Source organism: Nycticebus coucang, chromosome 7 (assembly GCF_027406575.1).
Source record: "Nycticebus coucang isolate mNycCou1 chromosome 7, mNycCou1.pri, whole genome shotgun sequence".
NCBI lineage: Eukaryota > Metazoa > Chordata > Mammalia > Primates > Lorisidae > Nycticebus > Nycticebus coucang.
In genome coordinates this window covers 28,142,205-28,162,901 of record NC_069786.1, presented here as the reverse complement: position 1 = coordinate 28,162,901, position 20,697 = coordinate 28,142,205, and the positions used below count along the sequence as shown (strand labels likewise).

The 20,697-nt window shown below is 45.5% G+C and overlaps 1 protein-coding gene and 1 non-coding gene across 2 annotated transcripts in view; both read left to right on the top strand.

Moving 5' to 3' along the window:
* LCT (lactase) overlaps positions 1–20,697 on the top strand; it is a 73,557-nt gene that overhangs the window by 20,667 nt on the left and 32,193 nt on the right. Inside the window, exons 4-7 of the mRNA XM_053598086.1 lie at positions 2,366–2,468; positions 5,814–5,889; positions 9,756–10,482; positions 15,222–15,867. Coding sequence (XP_053454061.1) covers positions 2,366–2,468; positions 5,814–5,889; positions 9,756–10,482; positions 15,222–15,867 — 1,552 coding nt within the window. The remainder of the gene's footprint in view (positions 1–2,365; positions 2,469–5,813; positions 5,890–9,755; positions 10,483–15,221; positions 15,868–20,697) is intronic.
* On the top strand, positions 9,170–9,231 carry LOC128591028 (U7 small nuclear RNA). Its single transcript, XR_008381472.1, has one exon. It is a non-coding gene; the product is annotated as a U7 small nuclear RNA (small nuclear RNA).

The following is a 20,697-nucleotide window of genomic DNA, read 5'->3' as shown; positions in this document are numbered from 1 at the left end:
GGTATCACACCCCGGACAGGAAAAACAGCTGAGCTTCCCTTGGGGAAAGGAGCTGAGTTGTGTCCCCAGGAGCCTGACTCATGCTGCCCTCAGCTTCCTTCCCCACACGCCCTCGCTCCTCAATGAGGATGCTCTCTCTCCCTTTAAAAGGACCTCTTCCCTGGGCTGTGAGGGAAGAGGGTGGAGGCAGGCACCCGCTCATGCCCCTCTCTGAGCCTCCCCAATAGCTCACAGCTGTCTCAGATTGTCTTAGGCTGTCCTCAGCCCAACACCTAGGTGAAGAGTCAGGGCTCACCCTTGGGTTCTGAATTCTCCAGGAGGTACATAAGGAGGTCCCACATCCACTTACCAGAAAAAGTCCAGCTCACCCAGGGAATTCTCCACTTGGCAGGAGGCAGGAGTGGGGCCTTCTAGGCTCCTCTAGCTCTCCAATCCTGGGACATCACAGGCTGTCCCTGCTGCATATCAATTGTTCAAGAAGGAAAAACCCTGGGCTCCTTAACCACACCACCCTGGGTCGTCTGGGTCCCCTGCCTTTACCCGGCACAGGGAAAGGTGAGGGACATGTGGAGTTGCACTTCATCTAACAGTTGGGCATGGGCAATTCACTCAGCCTCTTGGAGCTTTGGAGGCCTCATTTGTAAAGAAGAGACGTTCTCCCAAGGTGGCTATGAGAAAACAAAGCATGTGCCTGGATCCTTTTAAAGTACTTGCTTCTGGTGCTTCTTGTAGCTCTTAATGGATCAAAGGAGGAAAAAGTTAGTGTGGGAAAGGTGATTAAACCCTGATCTCCCAGAAAAGGTAAAATAAAATAAAATCAGGCCTGGAACAGCAGCTCACACCTGTAATCCTAGCTTTGGGAAGCCAAGGCGAGAGGATTGCTGAGGCTAGCTCAAGATCAGTGGCAACAGTGAAACCCTTTCTCTACCAAAAAATATGGAAAACTAGCCAGGCATGGTAGTGTGCACATATAGTTCCAATTACTTGAGAGGTTGAGGCAGAAGGATCGTGTAGGCCAAGGAGCTTGAGGTTGCAGTGAGCTATGATGATACCACTGCACTCTAGACTGGGCAAAAGAGATTCTGTTTCAAAATAAATTAATGAAATAAAATAATAAAATAAAATAGTGAAGCCAAATAGGATGTCAGCCTAGAGATATTTCCCTTCATGCGGAAATGACTAGAAACGGAGGGAGAGGGATTAAATTTGTTCCAATTTTAATGATGACATCTCCTTTGACTTTTTTCAAAAAGTCAAAGTCCGCCTTCAATAAAGCACTCTGAGAGGCTGAGGTGGGTGAATTGCTTGAGCTCAGGAGTTTGAGACCAGCCTGAGCAAGAGCAAACCCGTCTCTACTAAAAATATAAACATTAGCCGGGCGTTGTGGCAGGCGCCTGTAGTTCCAGCTACTCAGGAGGCTGAGGCAAGAAGATCACTTGGCCCAAGAGTTTGAGGTTGTTGTGAGCAATGGCGCCGCATCACTATTCAGGGTGATAGAGTGAGACTGTGTCTCAAAACAAAAAAGTCAAAAGCATATATTTGTTATAGAAAATTTCCAACATCCAAAAGTAGAGGTCGGGTGCAGTGGCTCATACCCATAATCCCATGTGGGTGGATTGCCCGAGTTCAAGACCAGCCTGAGCATGAGCAAGACCCTGTCTCAGAAAAAAAAAAAAAAAATAGCTGGGTGTTTTGGTGCACCTGCAACAGTTCATTATTGGGAGACTACAGGTTCCCGCCACAAAAAGGCTAGACAATGGTAGCCTTTTTTTTTTTTTTTGCAGTTTCTGGCCAGGGTTGGGTTTGAAACCACCACCTCCGGCATATGGGGCCAGCACCATACTCCTTTGAGCCACAGGCACTGCCCGACAATGGTAGCCTTTTAATTAAGCTTCTTCTTTTTTTTTTTTTTTTGGTTTTTGTTTTTTTGGCCGGTGCTGGGTTTGAACCCGCCACCTCTGGCACATGGGACCAGCGCCCTACTCCTTGAGCCACAGGTGCCGCCCTTAATTAAGCTTCTTAAATAACACAGTCTCCTGATGTGAGTGGTCAGGCTTGTTCCTGATCCTAACACAGCCTGTTTCTAAGGGGTGCCTCATAAGCCTGAGATGAAGGAACAGATGAAGACAAGGGTCAGTGGGGAGGGTGGTCTATGTGTAGATCTTTATCTTTCAGCTTCCTTATTTAACTGAGCTGGTTAGAGGTCATTTCCAAAGCCAGAGTAAGTTTTCATAACTTCTTATCTTAAAACTCTGCCCCTGTTATCAAAAGATACCTTTTGGGGAATGGGGTGGAGAATAAATAAATAAACAAGACAAAAGATACCTTCCAGGCAGGTTCACGTTCTTGTCTTTATCTTTTTCAGATGATTAAGCCAAAAGTGAAAGTTTTCATTTTCAATCTAAAACTCCAAGACTGTCCCTCCAGCAGGAAGAACCTAGACAGGCCACTCTTCAGCCTTCTTGAAGGTGAGTCGACCATCACCAGAGAGGTTTTGAGTAACATTTGGTAAACTGCTTTGGTGGGTAGCAGTCGTGAAGGTCTGGGGTTCCAGTGGGAGGAGGAGTGCAGGAGGAAGGCTAGTCTGAGAGCCCCCCACAGATGGGATTAGTATACCCTGCCTTCCTGTGATGGTCCTGTGCAACTGGCCCCCATTGACCCAAGAAAGAGGAGAGATTCTGTATGAAATGCGTCTTATAGAAATAAAGACTGTCAGACCTCAGATGTGAGTTATAAGCTTGGAAACTGATCTTTGCTCATCTGTCCCCTTCCATTACCTTTCCCTCCAAGGCCTCTCATCTCAGCTTCTCACAGCAAGGCTGTCTCATGTTCTATCTTTGCCCAGCCAGCTCTCTGTGCTTTCCCTTGTTCTGTGTCCCCATTATCTCAGATTGCATGTGGCCCTGGTGTGTACCTGACTAAGATGCTAAGAACTTTCAGGTCTCAGATTCACAGCTAGAGGACCATCTTCTCAGCGTCTCTTAATTCAGATTCTTGAGAGTGAATCTTACTGGTTGGCCATGGGTCAAAAGACTGCTCCTGGTACAATCAAGTCACGGGGGAGGTGGGGCCTGATAAAGCAGGAAGGCTCATGGTCCTTAGAGTCTCGGCAGGAAGGGAAGACGGGGCAGAGGGGCACAGGCCCAAGGGCCCTGATGTTTAAGTCCTGTCACCCTTATCCATAGGCTAGTATGGGAGAAGTCAGTAGTCCCCTTTCTGCCACTTTATCTTGGTCTGTGTTACTGTAACAGAATACCTGAAACTGCGTCGTTTATAAAGAAAAGTTTATTTAGTTCATGGTTCCTGGAGTCAAGATTAGGCAGCCATATCCGGTCATTTTCTAGTTAGGGCCTCATAACATGGTATAGAAGTGGAAGGGGAAGTGAGCACCTGCAAATAGATGAAACAGGAGAGGCAGCCTCGCTGTACCCACTTTCCTGGTAACTAATACAGTCTTACAAGAGTGTGAACTTTCTGCATTGATTCTGGTTAAATCCAAAAAAAAAAAAAAAGAGAGAGAGAGAGAGAGAAAGAGTATGAACTTACTACTAAGACTGAATTAACCCCCTTCATGAGGTGGATCCCTCATGACCCACATACCTCTTAAGGCACCACCACCTCTCAACACTGTTGCTGGCAGTAAAACTTCACCGTGAGTTTTATTTGGAACAAACCACATCCAAACCATCGCACACCTGTAACCCCTCCCAGCACTGGGCTGGCCCCACAGGCCTCTGAAGCTTATTCAATATATAGATCAGGCGTCCTCAAACTGTGGCCTGTGGGCCACATGAAGCGGTGTGAATTGTATTTGTTCCCGTTTCGTTTTCTACTTCAAAATAAGATATGTTCAGTGTGCATAGGAATTTGTTCATAGTTTTGTTTTTTTTTTTAAACTATAGTCCGGCCCTCCAACAGTCTGAGGGACAGTGAATTGGCCCCCTGTTTAAAAAGTTTGAGGACGCCTGCTATAGATGCTTTCAACAGGGTACCACTTACCCTAACTCTTTTTCTTTTTTTTTTTTGAGGCAGAGTGTCACTATGTCGCCCTTGGTAGAGTGCTGTGGCATCACAGCTCACAGCAACCTCAAACTCTTGGGCTTTAGTGATTCTCTTACCTCAGCCTCCCAAGTAGCTGGGACTACAGATGCCCGCCATAATGCCCAGCTATTTTTTGTTGCAATTGTCATTGTTGTATTTTAGCTGGCCCAGGCTGGATTCGAACCCACCACCCTTGGTGTATGTGGCTGGCGTAACCACTGTGCTATGACCGTGGAGCCCTAACTCTTTTTCTTGAGACAGCACCTTGCTCTGTTGCCCAGGATCGAGTGCAATGGCATGATCATAGCTCACTGCAACCTCCAACTCCAGGGTTCAAGTGATCCTCCACTCCAGCCTCCCAGATAGCTGTGACTACAGGCATGTACCACCACACCCAGTTAATTTTTTCATGTTTTTAGAGACAGGATCTCACTATGTTACCCAGACTGGTCTTGAACTCCTGGTTCAAGTGATGCTCCCACCTTGGCCTCCTAAAGTGCTAGGATTATAGGTGCGAACCACCACACCTGGCCCCTAACTCACCTTTGATGGTATAATAATTTCTGTTCTTTTTTTTTTGTTTCAAATTAATATGAGGTTACAAATGTTTAGGTTACATTGTTTTCAATTCTATGACTTCTTTTTTTTTTTTTTTAGACAGTCTCACTTTGTCATCCTGGTAGAATGCCATGGTGACATAGCTCACAGCAACCTCAAACTCTTGAGCTCAAGCGATTCTCTTGCCTCAGCCTCCCAAGTAGCTGAGACTACAGGTGCCCGCCATAACGCCCGGCTATTTTTAGAGATGAGGTCTTGCTCTGATGCAGGCTGGTCTCAAACACGTGAGCTCAGGTAAACCACCCACCTCTGCCTCCCATTGTGCTAGCACTGCAGGCATGAGCCACCCCTGGCCCAATTCTATCTATGATTTCTGTTCTTAAATCCTACCCATTCCTAATGGTTCAACAGGTAACTTTAATGTTTATGCATATTTTACCACAATTTAAAAACAATTCCATGTCTTTCTGATATTTGAGTTCTTCTAAATCAATTATTCTCAAAGTTGTAGTCCCAGAGGGACTCTACCTAACAAATGCAAACATTGTAACCTAGATGTTTGTACCCTCACATTAACCTGAAATAATAATAAAAAAAAAAAGTTGTAGTCCCCAAATCAGCAACATCAATCTGAGAACTTGTTAAAAATGCATATTCTCTAATGGATCAGACACTCTGAGAATAGGCCCAGCAACTTGTGTTTTGATTCATGCCGAAGTTTGAGAACCATGTTTAAGTCATAAGTAAGTAGAAATCTGACAGGCACTGTGGCTCACATCTATAATCCTGCTACTCTGGGAGGCTGACACAGGTAGATTGCTTGAGGTCAGGAGTTTGAGATAAGCTTGAGTAAGAGCAAGACCCTGTCTCTACAAAAAACAGAAAAAACTAGGTATTGTGGTGAGTGCCTGTTGTCCAGCTACTTGGGAGGCTGAAGAAGGAAGATCTCTTGAGCTCAAGAGTTTGAGGTTGCTGTGAGCTATGATGCCATAGCACTCTACCCAGGGTGACAGAGTGAGACTCTATCTCAAAAAAAAAAAAAAAAGGTAAGGACCTGCTTAAGTCCTTAGCCTATAGTATTTTCCAAAGGGACTTGAAACCATTGCTTGGAGTTTGAATGTGTTGTATGTATAACTGATGAAAACCGTTGATTTCCGACATGTGTGTTCTTGGTTGTGGGTCACATAGAGTAAATTCAACTTCTTCTCTTACAGCCATAAATAAAGACCAAGTGCTCATTGGGTTTGATATGGATGAATTCCTGAGTTGTTCATCAAGTTCTAAGAAAAGGTAATGTTAGATGGCCTGTTGAACAACTTATAACGGATTTGTAGAAGGTTCTGTTTTCTTTCACCTATGTGACCTTATGGGACTGATGCCCTCTTGGGCCAGCAAGTCTACTATGGGCATTCGATAGATGTGTCTGAGGGATGTTCCTTCTCTTGCTGAGTCTTACTCTGGGCTCCACAGTTACTGCTTTCTCACCCATCCATTCACACAACTGCACACAACTAGCAGAGTTGGGATGTGAACCCCACCTTGGAGGGGAGTCAGTGTGAGCTTGTGGACGAGCAGCTAGTGAAAGATGGAGATGACTATGTCACTGAAGTTATGTGGATAGCGAGGGATATCTGAGTAAGTGAGGGAGCTCTTTGCCCCTATTTCCTCAATGTGAGATATGAAACATCTTCCCCCTGAGGAGACAGCATGGATAGGAAAGCCAGCTGCTGCCAAGGGACAGAAGCCTAACTCAACAGTGTTCTCAGGATGGAGGTTTTAATCTGGTGGGGTTGCAAATATTTCCTTAATGAATGACTCAAGTAGCAAAATTTGCAAATAATACATTTGAACAAAATTAGGGATTAGGGCATATTTGAGGTTATGCCTGTAATAACATTGCTCTCATGTACCTGTATTCCAATACACTTTCTTTTTTTTTTTTTTTTTGTAGAGACAGAGTCTCACTGTACTGCCCTCGGTAGAGTGCCGTGGCGTCACACGGCTCACAGCAACCTCTAACTCTTGGGCTTACGCAATTCTCTTGCCTCAGCCTCCCGAGCAGCTGGGACTACAGGCGCCTGCCACAACGCCCGGCTATTTTTTTGTTGCAGTTTAGCCGGGGCTGGGTTTGAACCCGCCACCCTCGGCATATGGGGCTGGTGCCCTACTCACTGAGCCACAGGCGCCGCCCTCCAATACACTTTCTGAGTGAAAAAAGAACGGTGTGGAAACCATCACTGAGCGTTCCCAGCACCTCAGCACTCTGTGGGGGAAGGGGGAAACACATGTGACTGGCACTCACCATGCTTTGACCTGGGACAGAGGTTGGAGACAATCATTTGGCTTCCAGACCTTCGGCCAGAACTCTCCTTTGTCACTTACCTCTGACTTTTCATAAACTTCAGTGCCACCACCTCTGTACCTTTCCTCTCCCAGCACTCAGCTGTGCTGAGCCATGACCTCCTAGTTTTCCAACCTTTCAACTCACTTCAAATCAGCAGTTCATATCAGTAGTCACCAAGCAGGGAATGCACAACAGGCTTTTTCTGGCAGTGCAAACAGTGCAATAAACAGACACAGGTCAGAAGGGCCCCCTGAGCACACTTGGAGTCAGGCCTATGTCTTCAGTAGAGAAAACTCAAGAGGCTGTAATAAAATGGGCTCCCAGAGAGGCCTTTGACAAAACTGTAGTCACTGATTACAAAACACAAATAACACTAGCTCCACAGTTCTCTAATACCTGATTTTGTAGTATTTCACCAGGAAAAAAGGTCTAACATTGGCTAATATTAAACTGACAGCTGGGGTTCTTACTCAGGCAGATGTGGATAGAGAACCTGCTGGGTGCAGGGGCTGCCGGAGGGAGACTTCAGAGAGGATTGATGTAGTTTTCTCTCTTAAGAATTTTAGACCTCCCAGGAAAGGCAGAGAGGCCCCCAAGTGGCTCTCATGTCAGTGGAGCAGGAAATACACAGCACTGTACCCCAGAGGAGGGAGAAAGCTTTACGTGGGATGTTGTGAGGTGTGTCAGCTGAAGGAGAGGTACTTGGAACACTAGGCAAGAGCTGAGGCTTACATGGTATGCTAAATCTTCCTCTGAATTGGGCAAACCCAGTACTCCCAGCTCCAAGGCCTGTGTGGCAAATTCTGCTTCATCCCAGTGTGGTTTATTTCCTGAGACCTCTTTTCATCCAAGCCAGGGGGAGTCAGGTCAGAGGGCTGGTCAGGGTAAAATGATGAGCAGCTAAGGCTTCTGTGTATGTGCCGTACCTGTGCACAGCTGAGTTTGAGAATAGAGTGGCCAGCACTGCATCCCTGGCTGTGCTCCAGAGTTGTGCATTCATTTCCCCTCCCCATGCAGTAGTCATTTCCCCTCCCTACCACTCTAGCAAATGTGAGGGGGTTGATGCTGAGTGAAACAGGAGGTGCTTAGGTTTAGAAGACCTGCACTCCCCATCAGACAACTCAGGCCCAGGCCCTTTGGGAGGGAGACCCCCCTACAGTGTCCCTGTAGCTTCTATCAGGTAGAAGCGTCATTCCCTCTCCATATGAAGCCCTCTGACGGGGGATGTTCTTGTACTCCACCTCCTATCCCCAGGAGAGTGCCCTTCTCCACACCCATAGACCAGCTGTGCCACCCCCTCCCCACGGCTGCCCTCTGCTGGCTGTGATTTGCAGCACACTGTGGCGCTTTGCTTTCCACCCTGCAGGACGTGTCGCATTGACCATGAAGTCAATTTTGAAGCTGGCAGCCAAAACTGAAAAAAAAGAGAAAAGGAAAAAAAAAGAAGAAATGAGAGACACATAGACTAGAATAAAATAGAAAATATCAGACTACATTGCATACAGGGATAGCACTTTTATGTGATGTTTTATTTAATATATACAGTATAACGTGTACATATGCATGCATACAGAAACATCTGCACACACAGTAGTATAGTGGTTAAAAGCATAGACTGTCCTCCACTTGCAAGATGTGTGGTCAAGGAGAAGTTACTCATGATCATCAGGGATCCAGGCTTCTGTCTTACTGCACTGTCACCCTAACAAGGCTTCTGCCACATCATCTGGGATAGATGCTTGAGCTCTTGCCATTATGTCTGCATCTCAGACAGTGTAAAAAAGAAAGGAGGCTGGAGCTAGGGCCTCCATAGTAGTAGAGCTGTACCAGTAGTTCAATTATTTAAATATGTCTGTACTAAGTGGTAAAAAGCTGCTGGCTCCCTGCAGTCCAGAAGTTACTCATTTATACAAGTCTCAGTTTCCTCCTCTATCTGAGGATAAATAATTGTAGTACTTATCTTATAAGTTTATTGTGAAAATTAAATGAAGTGGTGCACATCCATCCTTACCACAGTGGCCAGCAGGGAATTGAGGGTCAATAAATAGAGGTCGTTGTTATCATTAGCTATATTTTATAAACAATTATCAGAAGAATAAAGTATGGCAGCAGAAGTAAGCACAGTCTTCAAGGGCAAGCTAAAACAGAGAATGGTAACAATGCTACATTTTCACTCATGTAAGAGTAAGAATAACTCACCTAAGAAGGGATAGTAATAATTTTCTCTGGTGTTACAGCTCTTTTAGAATTTGTCTAGCAGGTTTTCTAGTCCTCACTGGAGGATCCACTTTCCCCACAAACTAAAAAAAATTATAATTTACATTTAAAATAATATTATTTTCTCATCTGCTAGTCACTCTCTCCCCATCGCTCTGTGGATATGGCTTTCTTTCTTTCTTTTTTTTTTTTTACGGAATCTCAGTATGTCCCTGGGTAGAGTGCTGTGGCATCACAGCTCACAGCAACCTCAAACTTAAGCCATCTCTTAAGAATCGCTGGGGCTTAAGCCATTCTCTTGCCTCAGCCTCCCAAGTACAGGGGACTCAGGCACCCACCAAAATGCCTGGCAATTTTTTTCTTTTTGTTGCAGTTGTCATTGTTGCTTAGCTGGCCTGGGCTTGATTCGAACCTGCCAGCCTCGATGTATGTGGCTGGCGCTGTAACCACTGTGCTACGGGCGCTGAGCCTGGATGTGGCTTTCAACTCAGTATTTCTGGAATCTTTACTGATTAAACATCTGCCTCTATTCATCAATAGGGGCATGTGTAATTCACAGTCATTCATCGCTATTTATGTCATTTCAATCCCACAGCCTGTCATGTGCTCTGACTGATAGCCTGGCCCTTCAAACTGACAAGCAGCAGACCCAGGAGGTGGCAACCGGCTCCTCACCGCCTCGATCTGCCTATCAGAGAGTCTGGGAAACATTTGCTAACCAGTCCAGGGCAGAAAGGGATGCCTTCCTACAGCATGTCTTTCCTGAAGGCTTCCTCTGGGGTGTCTCCACAGGAGCTTTTAGCGTGGAAGGTGGCTGGACCGAGGGTGGCAGAGGGGCAAGTGTCTGGGACCAATTTGGGCTCCTGAATGCCGCCAAGGGCCAAGCAACACCAGCAGTGGCCAGTGACAGCTACCACAAAACAGCCTCTGACATAGCCCTGCTTCGTGGCCTCCGGGCTCAGGTATACAAGTTCTCCATCTCCTGGTCCCGGATCTTCCCCAATGGGCACAGGAGCAGCCCCAACCGTGCAGGCGTCGCCTACTACAACAAGCTGATCGACAGCCTGCTAGACTCTCACATCCAGCCCATGGCCACACTGTTCCACTGGGACCTGCCGCAGGCCCTGCAGGATCGCGGGGGTTGGCAGGATGAGAGTGTGGTGGACGCCTTCCTGGACTATGCGGCCTTCTGCTTTTCCACTTTTGGGGACCGTGTGAAGCTGTGGGTGACCTTCCACGAGCCCTGGGTGATGAGCTACGCAGGCTATGGCACCGGCCAGCATCCTCCAGGCGTCTCTGACCCGGGAGTGGCATCTTTTAAGGTAAGTCCCATCCCTGCATTCCCTACTACTTGCCCTTGGCTGGAAGAAAGTCATTGTGTCTGTCTGCTTTCATCAGCAAGTCTTTGCTTTTGTTCTTTAAAGGAAATCAGAAGGAGGGAGGAACCATACATTGTTAATCACCTAATTTTGTCAGGATGCTGTGCTAGCACATTTTTTTTCTTTTCTTTTCTTTTTTTTTTGAGACAGAGCCTCAAGCTGTCACCCTGTGTAGAGTACGTGGCATCACAGCTCACAGCAACTTCCAACTCCTGGGCTCAAGCGATTCTCCTGCCTCCGCCTCCCAAGTAGCTGGGACTACACACGCCCACCACAATGCCCGGCTGTTTTTTAGTTGCAGCCGTCATTGTCGTTTGGTGGGCTTGGGCTGGATTCGAACCCACTGGCTCAGGTGTATGTGGTTGGCGCCTTAGCCACTTGAGCCACAGGCGCTGAGCCATTTTTTCTTTTTTTTTGAGACAGACTCTCAAGCTGTCACCCTGAGTAGAGTGCTGTGGCATCATAGCTCATAGCAACTTCAAACTCTTGGGCTCAAGCAATCCTCTTGTTTCAGCCTTCCAGGTAGCGACTACAGGTGCCCACCACAATGCCTGCCTAGTTTTTTTTTAAATGAGGTCTCACTTTTGCTCAGGCTGGTCTTGAATTTGTGAGTTCAGCAATCCACCCACCTCGGCCTCCCAGAGTGCTAGGATTACAGGCATGAGCCACCGCACCCATCCTGTGCTGGCACTTTGAGAATAGTTATTCCACCCTCGGATAGTGCTGATGGGTGAGGGAAGTGGGGCTCAGGGAGGACAAGCAACTTGCCCATGATGACTTACTCGTGGGTTGCCAGGTGAAGTCAGGACTTGAACCCAAGTCTTCCTGACTCCAAAGCAAGTTCTCCATGTGATTTGGGACCCTTAGTGGCAAGTGACAGAAAACCCAACCCCAACTGACTTAAGCTAGAAGAAAATACATGAGTCCAGGAAACTAAAAATTCATGGTTTTAGGTTGATCAGAATGAAGTTTGATCAGGGCACAAACAACATCACCAAAGCCCACTTGCTCTCCCTCCCTTGCTCCCCTGGTCGGCTTTATTCTCGGATTGCTTGGTAGCCAGATGGCAGCAGCCCTGCTTCTCTTATTTCAACACCAGCAGAAAGAAAGCTCTCCTCTGTTCTGCCATTCCCAAGAAAAGCATCCCAGTGTCTCGTGGCCTCTGAGTTGGCCACATGCCTGTCCCTGCACCAGTTGCTGGGGCTCAGCTAGGGATGTGGTGACTGACTAGTATGGGGCCATGTCCCATGCTTTACCCTCAACATGCTGGCTGCAGGTGAGGAAGGAGGTGCTGGCTTCACACAGAGCAATTAGCGCATTATTTCAATAGGCAGGGAATGTATATTTTGGGGACAAAGTTTAGACCTGCTCAATATAAGTCCTTGCCATCATTTCCCTTTTCTTTAGAATCTCCCAAAAGACCCACCAGCTTTTCCTGGCAACATTCTTCAGGACAGACATGTCAGTCTGGCTTTCCCCTGTCCCTCTTTGGGTTCTGTCCTTAAATAAGAATATTTCTTGTGCCCTCTCCTAGATATTAGGAGTGATACACAACCATGCCCTTGGCATGTTACAAACTTTTCAAGGGTATGATACTAATACAGAGAATAAAATTAGAGAACAATTCAAGAAATCCATAATTACAGTGAGCTAGAACACATGAATAAATAACTCAACGAGATGCCAAGGTTCTAATACATGTCAAAGCTTCCCTTCTGCTCCTTACAGCAATGGAGAGACAACCCTTCTGAAAATGGAAGGTTTGAAACTTTGTCTCTTGGTTGTAAAACTTATCCAAACCTTTCTTACATTTTTATTATCCTTTGAGCTGCGGCTCCTGAGATATTTTCACAGAAACTTTGATAAGAAAGTCCCCTTCACGTTCCCCTTCAATTCTTGCCTTTATTTATTAGTTAAAATGTCAACAAGTGAGCTTGATATGCTATAGCAAAGAACTGTAGACTAGTGGTTAAACATCAGCTATTTGAGCTGCTGGGGAAGAGACAGGGAAGTCCAAAATCAAGGCACCAGTATAGTCAAGTTCTGGTGTGGGCTCTCTTTCTGTCTGGCAGACAACCATCTTCTTGCTACATCCTCATACAGTAGGAAGAGAGAGCTCTGAGGTGTCTTCCTATAAGGACACTTATCTCATCATGAGGGCCACACCATTACAACCTCATCTAAACCCAACTGCCTCCCAAAGGCCCCATCTCCAAAGACCATCACATTGGGGGTTAGAGCTTCAATATATGAATTTTGAAGTGGGAATCAATTTAGTCCATAGCAATCATTAAGGAAAAAATTTAAAGGGTTTTTGTTTGTTTGTTTGTTTTTAACTATTTTACCTGTATTTCCTTCCAGTCTTGGCTTCTTTGCATTTTTGGTGTTGTCACAGTGCACCTCAGTTTTGTGCTCATTGTTTACTTGACATGGGTCATTAGCACTTTTCCACTTACCGTGTGGCAAAAATGCTTGTTTCTGAAGGTTTCTTCACATTCTCTTGAGCACCCTGCCTGACACTGACTAGTTTAGAGGGGAGGCATTCCTGCATTTTAGAAAGAAGCACAGTTTAGGGCAGCGCCTGTGGCTCAGTGAGTAGGGTGCCGGCCCCATATACCGAAGGTGGCGGGTTCAAACCCAGCCCCGGCCAAACTGCAACAAAAAAATAGCCAGGCGTTGTGGCGGGTGCCTGTAATCCCAGCTGCTCGGGAGGCTGAGGCAAGAGAATTGCTTCAGCCCAAGAGTTAGAGGTTGCTGTGAGCCGTGTGACGCCACGGCACTCTACCCGAGGGCAGTACAGTGAGACTCTGTCTCTACAAAAAAAAAAACAAAGAAAGAAGCACAGTTTAGTATCGGAATTCAGGACCCAATTAAGTACTAATATTTGGAACAGGAGAAGCAGCCAAGAATTTCAGTTACTAGGGTATATGTATGTATATATGTGTATATATATATATATATTTTTTTTTTTTTTTTGAGACAGAGGCTCAAACTATCACCCTGGGTAGAGTACCGTGGCATCACAGCTCACAGCAACCTCAAACTCCTGGGCTTAAGCAATTTTCTTGTCTCAGCCTCCCAAGTAGCTGGGACTACAGGTGCCCACCACAATGCCTGGCTATTTTTTGATTGTAGTTGTCATTGTTGTTTGGCAGGCCTGGGCCAGATTTGAACCCACCAGCTCTGGTATATGTGGCTGGCTATCTTAGCTGCTTGAGCTACAGGCGCCACACCCTGCTAGGGCATATTTTGATATGAAATTCTTCAAAACTTAGTGTCATCCACTTCTGATGAGTAAAAGACAAGAGGAAAAACAAGCTAAGATGCAGCAGGCTCACTCCTGCACTCCAAGTTTCTGCTTGGTGCTTTATATACATTTCTTTAATCCTGCCAAGTGAGTGTGGATGCTATTACTATTTTTACTTTTTTGAGACAGGGTCTCACTCTGTCACCCAGTTTGGAGTGCAGTAGCATGATCATAGCTCACTGCAGACTCAAACTCCTGGGCTCAAGTGATTCTCCCACTTTACCCTCATGAGTAGCTAGGACTGTAGGTGCACACCACCACATCTAGCTAATTTTTAAATGTTTTATGGAGATAAAGTCTCACTGTATTGCCTAGTCTGGTCTCAAACTCCTGGCCTTAAGCAATCCTCCCGCTTTGGCCTCCTAAAGTGCTGTAATTATAGGCATGGAGCCCAGCTAGATGTTATTTTGCAGATGATGCATAATTATTATTTATTTATTTATTTTAGAGACAGAGTCTCACTCTGTCACTCTGGGTAGAGTGCTGTGGCGTCACAGCTCACAGCAACCTCCAGCTCTTGAGCTTAGGCAATTCTCTTGCCTCAGCCTCACAAATAACTGGGACTACCAGGCGCCCACCACAACGCCCAGCTATTTTTTTGTTGTTGGTACAGTTTGGCCAGGGCCAGGTTTGAACCCACCACCCTTGGTATATGGGGCCGGCACCCTATTCACTGAGCCACAGGCGCTGCCCCAATGCCTAATTATTGATTGTTAACTTTGTTGATAATACTGGTGTTGACTTTATTGACATTGTTCTCAACATTTTTGCTGATATTGTTGGCATTATTGACATTGCTGTTGACTGACACTCTTGGCAGTCATTGTTGACTTATTGATGTTATTGAGTTTTTTGTTTTTTGAGACAGAGTCTCACTTTGTCATCCTCAGTAGAGTGCTATGGCATCACAACTCACAGCAACCTCAAACTCTTGGGCTTAACCTCCTGCGTAGTTGGGACTACAGGCATCTGCCACAATGCCCGGCTATTTTTAGAGATGGGTATGACCCCATCTTGCTCAGGCTGGTCTCAAACTCCTGAGCTCAGCAATCCACCCACTTCAGCCTCACAGAATGCTAGGATTGTAAGTGTGAGCCACCAGGCCCGGCCCTGTTACTGAGATCATTGAAGTTGACACTGGTGTTGATGTTGATTTGTTGATATCAGTTTTAACTTTTTGGCGTTGCTGTTATCTTGTTGATATTCTTAACACCAGTCTTAACTTGATATTGTTGACTTGCTGACATTATTATTGACTTGTTGACATTGGTGTTAACTTGTTAACATTCTGTTGTTGACTTATTACTGGCTTGTTAGTCCCGTTGTTGCTGTTGTTGTTACTAAGCACTGTATTTCCTTCTTTTTTCCTTATAAGGTAGCTCACTTGGTCCTCAAGGCTCATGCCAGAACTTGGCACCACTACAATAACTATCATCGCACACAGCAGCAGGGGCGTGTGGGCATTGTGCTGAACTCAGACTGGGCAGAACCCCTGTCTCCAGAGAGACTCGAGGACCAGAGAGCCTCTGAGCGCTTTTTGAACTTTATGCTGGGCTGGTTTGCACACCCCATCTTTGTGGATGGAGACTACCCAGCCATCCTGAGAGCCCAGATCCAACAGATGAACAAACAATGCCCCAGTCTTGTGGCCCAGCTCCCTGAGTTCACGGAAGCGGAGAAGCAGCTCCTAAAAGGCTCAGCTGATTTTCTAGGTCTGTCTCATTACACTTCCCGCCTCATCAGTAAGGGCCAACAAGACACCTGCACTCCTAGCTATGATACCATCGGAGGCTTCTCCCAACACATAGACCCTGCATGGCCCCAGACCTCAGCCTCCTGGATTCGTGTGGTGCCTTGGGGTATAAGGAGGCTGTTGTTGTTTGTATCCCTGGAATACACAAAAGGAAAAGTTCCAATATACCTGGCTGGGAATGGCATGCCCTTAGGGGAAAATGAAAATCTCCTTGAGGATTCCTTGAGAATAGACTACTTCAATCAATATATCAATGAGGTGCTCAAGGGTAAGAATAGTGGATGCGGGGTGATTAGAAGGTGGGTGGTACTTCTCCTCCACATCTTCAGAGTTTTGTTTAATTGGACAAAGACAGTGTCCTAGGGAAAAGAAGCCAAAAGGTGATATTAGGGATATAATATTGGAAAGTCCTTTACATCATCCTCCTAAAACTCTTTCCCAAAGGCTTTGCTCCTGTGTTATTACCTAAATTACCGCCAAAACTTCCACATCAAAAGGAACACTTTTTGTTTTGGCTTGGCGCCCATAGGACAGTGGTTACAGCACCAGCCACACACCGAAGCTGGCAGGTTCGAACCCGGCCTGAGCCAGCTGAACAATGACAACTGCAACAAAAACGTAGCTGGGCATTGGGGGAAGGCTGAGGCAAGAGTATTGCTTAAGCCCAAGAGTTTGAGGTTGCTGTGAGCTGTGACAGCATAGCACTCTACTGAGGGCAACAGCTTGAAATCTGTCCCCTACCCCCCAAAAAGAAAAACAACAGGGAAACTTTTTTAAAGGAACATTAGTAACAGAGACTTTACTTATAATTTTTCAATAAAAATTATTGTTGGGCGGCGCCTGTGGCTCAGTGAGTAGGGCGCTGGCCCCATATGCCAAGGGTGGCGGGTTCAAACCCAGCCCCCGCCAAACCGCAACAAAAAAATAGCTGGGTGTTGTGGCGGACACCTGTAGTCCCAGCTGCTTGGGAGGCTGAGGCAAGAGAATCGCGTAAGCCCAAGAGTTAGAGGTTGCTATGAGCCATGTGACGTCATGGCACTCTACCAGAGGGTGGTACAGTGAGACTCTGTCTCTACAAAAAAAAAAAAAAAAAAATTATTGTATGTAGGCTTAGCACCTGTCTCAGGCAGCTAAGGTGTCAGCCACATACACCTGAGCCGGTGGGTTCAAATCCAGCCCAGGCCTGCCAAACACCAATGATGGCTGCAACCAAAAAATAGCTGGGCGTTGTGGCGGGTGCCTGTAGTCCCAGCTACTTCGGAGGCGGAGGCAGGAGAATCACTTGAGCCCAGGAGTTGGAGGTTGCTGTCAGTTGTGATGCCACAGCACTCTACCCAGGGTGATAGCTTGAGGCTCTGTCTCAAAAAAAAAAAATTATTTTATATAAAAATAATGCTTCACCTGGCTGGCCAGGTGAAGTGGCTCATACCTGTGATCCTAGCACTCAGGGAGGCCAAGGCAGGTGGATTACCTGAGCTCAGGAGTTCGAGACCAACCTGAGCAAGAGTGACACCGAATCTCTACTAAAAATAGAAAAACTAGCCAGGCATGGTAGCAGGTACCTATAGTCCTACCTACTCGGGAAGCTGAGGCAAGAGAATTCCTTGAGCCCAGGAGTTGAGGTTGCTATGAGCTATGACACCATGGCACTCTACCCGGGGCAACAGAGTATGAGACTCTGTCTCAAAAGTAAATAAAATAAAAACAAAAATAATCCTGGCTGGTCCTAAGGTAATACATTGATTTTAAATTTTAGGTTAATATGAGGGTACAAACAACTATGTTACAATATTTGCATATGTTAGGTAGATTCCTATACCCAAAAGGTGTGCCAATACCCATACATGTATCCATTAAGTGGGAGCACACCAATCCCCCTCCCTCTTCCCCTCTCCCCACTCCCGTATTCCCCCTACCTCCAATTTGAATCGAATTGAGTTTTTCTCTTATGTGGGCATGTATTAAATCATCTACTGGCTTCATGTTACTATTGAATTCACTGGATATTTGCTTTTCCATTCTTGTGATACTTTACTAAGAAGAATGTGTTTCAACTCATCCTGGTTAATACAAAAGATGCAGGTGGCACCTGTGGCTCAAAGGAATAGAGCACTGGCACCATATACTGGAGGTGGTGGGTTCAAACCCAGCCCCAGCCAAAAACTGCAAAAAAAGAAATGCAACGTCTTTATCTTTTTTTTTTTTTTTTTTTTGCAGTTTCTGGCCGGGGCTGGCACCCTACTCCTCTGAGCCACAGGCGCCGCCCGTCTTCATCTTTTTTATGGCTGAATAATATTCCATGTTATTCATATACCATAGTTTGTTAATCCATTCTTGGGTTGATGGATATTTAGGGTTGTTGCCATATCTTGGCGATTACAAATTGAGTTGTGATAAACAATCTAATGCAAATGTCCTTATGATAAAATGATTTCTTTTTCTTTAGGTAGATGCCTAGCAATGGGATTGCAGGATAAAATGGGAGGTCTAATTCGAGTTCTTTGAGGATTCTCTATACTACTTTCCAGAGAGGCTGTATTAGTTTGCAGTCTCAATCAACAGTGTAAAAGTGTTCCCTTCCCTCCACATCCACGTCAGCATCTGCAGCTTTGCGACTTTGTGATGAGGGCTGTTCTCTCTGGGGTTAGGTGATATCTCAGGGTAGTTTTGATTTGCATTTCTCTGATGATTACAGATGATGAGCATTTTTTCATATGTTTGTTAGCCACTCCTCTGTCTTCCTCAGAGAAGGTTCTGTCATGTCACTTGCCCAGTGATAGGTGAGATTGTTTGCCCCTTTTTTGTTGGTTAATTTGAGATCTCTGTAGAGTAGTTATCAACCATTGTCAGATTTGTAACATGCAAATATCTTTTCCCATTCTGAAGGTAGTCTATTTGCTTTAATTGTTGTGTCCTTAGCTGTGAAGTGTATCAATTTAATTAAGTCCCATTCATTTATTTTTGTTGTTGTTGCAATTGCCACAAAAGTCTTCTTCATAAACTCTTTCCCTAAGCCAACATCCTCAAGAATTTTTACCACATTTTCTTTTAGGATCTTTATCGCTTCATTTTTTTTTTTTTTTTTTTGAGACAGTCTCAAGCTGGTGCCCTGAGTAGAGTGCCATGGCATCACAGCTCACAGCAACCTCAAACTCTTGGGCTTAAGCAATTCTCTTGCCTCAGGCTCCCGAATAGCTGGAACTACAAGCCCCTACAACGACGACTAGCTATTTTTTGTTGCAGTTGTCATTGTTGTTTAGCTGGCCTGGGTTGGGTTCAAACCCACCAGCCTAGGTATATGTGTATGACACCATAACCACTGTGCTATGGGCACCTAGCCCTGGCTATTTTGTTGTTGTTGTTGCAGTTGTCATTGTGTTTTAGCTGGCCCAGGCTGGCCGGGTTCGAACCTGCCAACCTCAGTGTATGTGCCTGGTGCCCTACCCACTGAGCTACAGGTTCTGCCCTGTTTCATGTTTTTATTTGTTTGTTTGTTTAGAGACAGAGTCTCATTTTATCATCCTCAGAAGAGTGCTGTGGCATCAAAGCTCACAGCAACCTCCAACTCCTGGGCTTAGGCGATTCTTTTGCCTTAGCCTCCTAAGTAAATGGGACTACAGGTGTCTGCCACAATGCCTGGCGATTTTTTTGGTGCAGTTTGGTCAGGCTGGGTTTGAACCTGCCACCCTCGGTGTATGGGGGCAGCGCCCTACCCACTGAGCCACAGGCTCCACCTGACTCGGCCCCCATTTGTATACCCTTTATATCCTTCTCTTGCTTGATCACATTGGCTAGAACTTCCAGAACTGTGTCGAATAGTAGGGGTGATAGAGGATAACCTTGTCTAGTTCCAGTTTTAAGTGGAAAAGCCTTTAGATTCACTCCATTCAGTGTGGTATTAGCTGTGGGTTTGTCGTGGATGACTTCAATCAGTTTAAGAAATAAGCCACCTATGCCTATAATCATAAATGTTCTTGTTAGAAAAGGATGCTTAATTTCATCAAATGCTCTTTTGGCATCTTTTTTTTTGAGACAGAGCTTCAGCCGTTGCCCTGGGTAGAGTGCTGTGGCGTCACAGCTCGCAGCAACCTCCTACTCCTGGGCTTAAGCAATTCTCCTGCCTTAGCCTCCCAAGTAGCTAGGACTACAGGCATCTGCCACAACACCTAGCTATTTTTTGGTGGTTGTTGTCATTATTGTTTGGTAGGCCCAGGCTGGATTCGAACCTGCCAGCTCTGGTGTATGTGGCTGGCACCTTAGCCACTTGAGCTACAGCCCCTGAGCCTCTTTTGGGTCTATTGAGAGGTTCATATGTTCTTTGTTTTTGCTGATATTGATATGGTGCATTACAATTTTGGATTTTCATATGTTAAACCAGCCTCGTATCCCTGGGATGAAGCTTACTTGATTGTGATGTATAATTTTTTTAATGTGTAGCTATAATTTATTGGCTAAGATTTTGTTGAGTATTTTTGCATCAATATTCATAAGTGAACTTTGTCTATAGTTCTTTTTAGTTGGGTCCTTTTTTGGTTTTGGTATCAGGATACTATTTGCCTCATAGAATGTGTTGGGGAAGATTCCTTCCTTCTCAATGTTTTGGAATAGATTCTTCATTATAGGTACAAATTCTTTGAAGATTTGATGGAATTCTGGTATGAAGCCATCTGGTCCAGGGCTTTTCTGTTGTTGTTGTTGGAAGTTTTTTTTTTTCTTTTGTTTGTTTTGTTTTTGCAGTTTTTGGTGGGGGCTGGGTTTGAACCCACCACCTCCGGCATATGGGGCCGGCACCCTACTCCTGTGAGCGACAGGCACTGCCTTTGAAAATTTTTTTATTGTTTCTTCAATCTCAGTGTTCGACATTGGTCTGTTCAAGAGATCTATTTCTTCCCAGGTTGAGTCTAGGGAGATGGTGTTATTCCAGGTATTGGTCCATTCCCAACATATTATCACTTTTCTTGTAGTAGTCAGAGATACATCAGTTTGTGGTTGCTTACATCTTTGTGGTATCAGTTGTTATTTCCCTTTTTTCATTTCTTTTTTTTTTAAGAGACAGAGTCTCACTTTGTTGCCCTCAGTAGAGTGCTATGACATCACA